Genomic DNA, 6,492 nt, shown 5'->3' on the forward strand with positions numbered 1-6,492 from the left:
CATTTCACCCTCAGCCCGTGGGAGTATGCGATGCTCCGCTGTACCTGATCTGGAGAGCGTTGACCCACGCGCAGAGCGGCAGGCGCTTTGCCCGTCGGTGTCTGGTTCTGACGGAGCGGGGCAGGAAGCCGGACACGCTCTGCAGGTCCAGTCGGACTCTGCAGCGGGCCAGCGACGCCGCCAGCTTCACCTTGCACCTGCGGCGAGCACACACGCGTCACGCGCTGGCCGACGACAACGAACGGGCCGTGCGCTCGTGCACGCGCGCCCGTAGCACCTGCGCAGACCGGCCTCCAGCGCCCGGACGTCCGGCAGAGCCTCCTCCGACGCGTCCGGCGAGCGCTCGTGCACCGCGAACCTCCGGTCCTGGAAGTCGTACAGCATCACCACCGCGAGCGGCAACAGGTCGCCGGGCTGCAACGCATGAACACATGAAAACTGTTGGACAACTAAAATAATCATTTGAATCTTCAGCAGCTGCGTTATGTTGATACAGACGGTTTATATACAACGTCAGAGTCTGGCGGGAACTCCACGGGTCCATCATTACCGCTCATTGTTTTCATAAACGCCACATGAATAGTGTGATTTATCCCTAATATAAAATTATCGATTGAGACCAAAGGAAACCTCTCCAGCGTTTCTTTATGGCCACGCACTCACTATGAGACATCACCCCTGATCCCACTTCCCGCACTTTTCTCAGCTTGCGTGTGTCTGTGGGACCTAGAATACGAACGGAGCTGTGAAAACGCGCGCGGCTGCTTTCACGCTTTTAAACGACCCGTGAGCCTTTCGCGCGCGCCCATTTGTCCATGTACGTGTTTTATGGTGCCCTTTACGACCTCCCGCTCGGGGAGTCGCCCCTGTGTGACTGGATGCAAATCTGAATACAAATGGGCTCCGACTGCACTCGTGTGTCACTCGCCGGCCTTTTTTTTTACCGTATTCTGATCACGTGGACGCGAAGAGCAGCTACTTCATTTGAAACCGCATAACTCTGACAGCGTCACAGAGAGGCAGCAAGTGCTGAAGTGTTTTTAATAAGAGCGCGTGATGCGAGCGCTCACGTCCGATCAGGAGGGACTCACAATGTGCTGGGATGCGTGGAAGCAGCTGTCGGTGATGACGGCCTCCAGTAAATCTTGGTCTGAGAGACAAAAAGAAAAACAATTCAAATTTCAAAAGCAACAGTTGGACAGTTTGAAACTAATGAAAAGGAAATCCCAGAGGAATGATAGAAACACGTTTTATCATGCAAAGTCTGTAATTACTGGACATCGGGGTAACGTCGTGTAGCTGGAGGAGCAACAAAGCCTCACATTCCCATACAGCATCAGGAAATAAACGTGAGGCCAATTTTAATGTTAAATTAAATTTTCTTATGCCTTATCATTTCCTCTCAAATAAAAGCTTTATAGTATGATTTGTGAAAATGAAACGTCACTATTACAATTATGCATATAATGAATCTCTCTCTCTTTCTCTCTCTCCAGTTGCTGCTCTCTGTCTGCGCAGGATAAGAAGCTATGAGCGACCTCAGTTTTGGACCTCATAAAACCTGAGCTTAGTTTTTAATAAATAAATGTTTACTTCCATATAAAATTAAAAAGTAAGAATGCGCTACTTTACAACGATGGGTCTGGTATGAGAACATCTGGTACGTGTTCCCTAGACGCCAAATTGGCCAGACAGCACTACCACAGGCGTATTAAAGGTAAATGCCTTTGTACTGGGCTGGTGGCAGATGTTACGTTATCTCTGCATGGGCTCGAAACCGCCCCTCACGCGTGTGTGAGCGCTTCCTGAGTCCTGAATATATTGAATACGGCGAACGTGCGCCGCTTATCGCCGCGCGTGCAGTCGTCTAAGGTAAACGTGCAGCCGTGCACCACTTAATCTGCAGGCTGCAGTTGAAGCTGTTCAGGGGTGAATAGTGGAGTCGACACATGCGGCAGCTCCCCTGCTATTCATTATAGCGATAAGGCCGCTTTATTGGCGCCGTGCACAGACCCGCACAAGTAGATCAATTGAACCCCCCCCCCCCCTCGCTTTACGCGACGTCTAACGAGGCTCTCCGAGGTAAAGAGTCGTCGCACATTTGAGCGCGTTGAAGGCGAGCTGGTAGGCCCGCGTCTGCGTGGCCCGGTCCCCGCACACGGGCAGCGGCGCCGCCACTTTCTTCCCGTAGCGCAGACGCGGATGCGCGTCCGGCCTGTCCTCGCGCAGCTGCTGGAAAATGAGCGATGCCTGGAGGAAGGCTTGATCCGATGGAGGGACGGCTGCAGGGAGAGAGGAGCAAATGAGGTTTATCAATACACTTATGTCTTTTACATTAGTTTTGATTTTGGCCATATAATAAGACAAGTATCCACATTTCTTTCCATCTTAGGGCAAAGATGCAAAATAAAAATGTGTTTTTCCCGCTGGCTTCTACCTACGCACCTATAGGCCACAGCAACCAGACACCACGCACATGTATATTTGAGAGCCTTGTCTCTCTTTACACAGGACGAAGGCTTGGTCACTGTCACTTCCTATGCCGCCTGCTTCATGAAGGTTATTAAAACGACCCCTCGCTGTTACGGAAGCTACTGCATGTGTCCTAATCCTGTATCCTCAACATGAAACACTTGACACTGAACTGTGTTTACCTGGTGAGGGCAGAGATGAATGGAGCTGAGGAAGCACAAGTGACAGAGGCTCTTTGACGGTCTCCTGGTTGTGGTCGTCTTGTGAGTCGTCCGCTGTCTTATCGCTGGACTCCACTGTGACAGAGGGTGTTTGGCCGCTCATGTTACACGAATAAACAAACAGCAGCAAAAAAAGAAAAAAATACATCCACTAAAGATTTAACTTTAGATTAAGATTATCGGCTGTAATCACAGCAACAAAATCAAGCATCTTTCCATTTTCACACTGCAGCCAGCTTCTCTCAAACCTCTGAGCGACCAAGCAGAAGCCAACTTCGAGCTGCACAAATGTAAATAAGATGCATATCGCCAGTCAGGCCTGACATGTGATCCACCCTGCCGTTTCTGTGAATGTGAGCCTGAGCGGCTCGAGGCCGCTGTGGGTAATTGGGCTCCTCCTGCCGCAATTAGATGGCCGGTCAAATACATGGGCATGAATAAATAATGGGCCACTGCCCGACCCTGGACAAAGGTCCACCTCTGAGTGACCTGCTGCACTCATCTCTGTGCTACAGACGCACACGCACTTGGTTTACGCACTTTTCCAGTTTAAACTGGCGGTGCGTGCATTGAGTGGCATCCACACATCACTGCATTAAAACCCAGAAGTTGCAGGGACCACTAGCTCCTAATTAACCGGATTAATAGAGAGAAACGCAGACAGAGTGTAATCGGCTTTTACAGCACTCATCAATATTAAGCAGAAGAATTGACCAGAAAAGTCCAACGCGTCCAATAAGGCCATGATGGTGCAAATGGGATATATTAATGAATATCAAACAGCAGTGATTTAATGGGTGTGAAGCAACTTCCTCCACATGAGAACGTGGACTTTAGAGAAGCCGCGCTGCAAGAAAGGGCTACAGCAGCTTAGTGTAATCTGCATAGACGATGATGGGCTGTTTAAAATTGCATAGCGGGTCTTACCTTCGCTATTCAGAATCCTCCCCACGGGAGTAACACAACTCATCTTGTACAGAAATGCAATTCAAGCAATATCCAGACTCGAACTGCGACAAGCCGACGCTTTGAAACTGTTGCCTCTCTGTGATCAAACCCGGTGTCACGCACTCATCACGTCATGCTTGGTTTTGTTCTGGATCCTGAGTTTGAAAAGCCATGGCAACAATATGATAATGAAGCAGGCCGTGGTGACAGGTGCACAGTAACATGTTTGCAGTGATGTCCTCTGTGCACGCGTCATTTACATGCTACTCTCACGTGCTAATAAATGTACTGAAGGCTTGAAGTCACATGTTGAGTCAGTCATGTGAGACAGGTTAGTGCAGCTGTAGTAGGGATTTAAGGTTGGTAGTTGATTTTCTGCTGAAGTCCTGTACATGGGCAAGACATTGGTAACTGGGGTGTGTGTAGAGTAAAGGACCAAATGATATCCCATTATAAGTGCAGCCTATTTTTCATTCACCTACTCTGAAAGTTGAATACTGTGTTTACTGTGGGTGTGGAGATGGATCATAAGCCCTGATACACTATGAGCCACATTCTGAGCGTTCTGTTGGACCAGGTGTAAACTTCGTTTCTACTGCGGACGCCCAGCAGACACGGGGATCACGGGCGGACGTGATGGACACTGCCCCCTAAAGGCCTTTGCAGAGTAGTGCATGAAAAACCTTAATCAGTACCACAAAGAGGTTAGTTAGCAAAAAACATCAAACCATTAGGGGTGTGTCACAGTCGTGAATGGCGATAATGTTTCTGCAGCTGAAATTCATTTAAAACTGGGAATTCTTCATTAAGCTTATGCCATGAAAAAAAGCCTGCAATGTCTGCTTGTGACCAACAGAGGGAGACATTTTCCCACTTACAATACAGAATTATTTCAGCAGTGTAATTCATTGCAAAGGTCACTTTCTAACCTCATCAGAATATTCAGTTATTGGTATTATTGGTTAAGAACCTGACTCTTCACATACCCAGGACCCATAGACACAGACGGACACAGTTTGTTATGAGTCGTAAAGAACTCGTAACATAATACATCTGTTGTCGCTCACCACATTGAGCTTTTTGGGCTCATTTGAGCCTCACCGCTCCACAGGCGAAGGTCCAGCTGGAGAGATTATCCCATCCAACACGCGTCATCAATGTCGCCTCTCAGCAGGGCTCCAGACGCTTAGCATGTGTTGTGTGTTCAATAATCAACCCAGTTGGAGACGCCGGGTCGTGCAGCTCTAAGCCGATCTGGAATTTTCTCAATAAAGGTTTAAACTTTACGTTAAGCTACAGAGAGTTGGAAGGAGTTTCTGTCTTTTTGTTTTCCCTCTTTGCTCAACCAATTTATTTACACACTCACACCCTGATACCTTTTATTCTAACATTGTTCAGCTACACTCAGTATTTACACATTTCTTTTATGTGTCAACTAGACCTTGAGCTTATCTACTGTGGAGGAAAAGGAAGCAGCACGGTACCATACAACCCATAATACAAAGTATGCTGGCACCTTAATGTTGATTTTAACTGAGGTTGTTTGAAAAAGAGCAAGTTACACACAGTCACAGCGACACAGGGCACAGTGGCAGAAATCCCTGCTTTAATTCAGTCAGTGAAAGTCAGTGAGAGTTATTTAGTGAAAATGTTACATATTGGGAAAGGAAAGATTGTCAAATTCAGAAATCATATATATATATATTTCAAATACAAAGGCAGTGTGACTGGGATTGGCTCCTACTCAAGGCTGAGCTGCAATGACTGTTCCAAAAATGGACAAATTTACTATCGTATAAAGCACAAGGTCAGAACTTGATGGGAAACGCTGCTGCATCAAAGCCAAGTTATCTTATTTGTGGAACATAAAAAAAAAGAAAGACACATTATGAAACAGAGTAACATTTAAACAACAACATCCGCACATGACTATGTATATTGTATATTATAAACTAGACATCTGATAAAACCGACCAGCAGGAATCTAGTTCTAGGTCAGACATTCCTTAATTGTGTTTAATGGTTTGACGGGGCAAACTGGTGAACATCTAACGACCCTCTTCCTCGTTGGGTCTCATTGTTTCTTGCAGTATCGATTTGGAGCGTTTTCCTGGGAATCTGTGTCTCAGGTCTCTCGGCCCATTGTACAGCAACAAGGACAGGATCCCAGGTTCTTATTGTGGGCAGAGTTTGCTTTTGTTTGCAACCGTGAAAAGGCAGGACGGCGAGCGTCTGGGTGTTCGAGCAAAAATCCCACAGCTGCCGTCATAGAGGTAGGTTTAATTTCTAACAAATTGAGCCTGGTGCTATGAATGTGGGCCAGTGGAGACAGATGAACACATGAAAGTGCCCACCTACAAGGTCAAAGGTGAAGTTAGGACCAGCTGAGGACGGGGGCTGCTCTAAAGACGGGTTTTGGATTACAAAATTACAGTGACTATTGTGGTTTTAGTTTCTTGAAGACATTTATAACAATAACAAAGGAAATCAGACCTATCCTTTAATAATGAACCTGAATTATCATTTTACTCCGGCACGATTAGAGATAATATTACAGAATGTTCCCTTCATGTAAGTTATTGTATTGCAGCAGTAGCTTATGTAACGCTTTCACATCGTATATCTGGAAAGTGTAGCAAATCATCTTTTCTCAATGCAATAAACAGTCTCAACTCACAGCTCTGTTCTCTGATAAGCGTGGGTCAGTGGCCAGAGGCTCATATAAAACTGTGGCCTATAAACTCATCATAGGCTTTTGACCCGTCTTGCCTTTTTCCTTATTATATATATAAATAAATAAACAAACCAGGCTTATCTCAACAATTGATATCCCACTAGTTTGAATTATAAC

General features: G+C 46.4%; 1 protein-coding gene across 4 annotated transcripts in view; it reads right to left on the minus strand.

The window, feature by feature from the left end:
• LOC114855163 (putative methyltransferase NSUN7) overlaps nucleotides 1-3,777 on the minus strand; it is an 8,369-nt gene extending 4,592 nt beyond the window's left edge. The window contains exons 1-6 of one of the 4 annotated variants that reach the window (XM_029150189.3): nucleotides 3,621-3,777; nucleotides 2,655-2,768; nucleotides 2,100-2,282; nucleotides 1,092-1,150; nucleotides 278-414; nucleotides 45-197 (exon numbers count right to left, since the gene is read on the minus strand). In XM_029150189.3, coding sequence (XP_029006022.1) covers nucleotides 45-197; nucleotides 278-414; nucleotides 1,092-1,150; nucleotides 2,100-2,282; nucleotides 2,655-2,768; nucleotides 3,621-3,663 — 689 coding nt within the window. In that variant the 5' untranslated portion in view covers nucleotides 3,664-3,777. Of the gene's footprint in view, nucleotides 1-44; nucleotides 198-277; nucleotides 415-1,091; nucleotides 1,151-2,099; nucleotides 2,283-2,654; nucleotides 3,528-3,620 lie in introns of those variants that run through there. The other 3 variants (XM_029150105.3, XM_029150273.3, XM_055511463.1) reach the window with 3 other exon arrangements.
• Nucleotides 3,778-6,492: the final 2,715 nt, after the last annotated feature.

The sequence above is a fragment of the Betta splendens genome, chromosome 1 (assembly GCF_900634795.4).
Source record: "Betta splendens chromosome 1, fBetSpl5.4, whole genome shotgun sequence".
In the NCBI taxonomy this organism is placed as follows: Eukaryota; Metazoa; Chordata; class Actinopteri; order Anabantiformes; family Osphronemidae; genus Betta; species Betta splendens.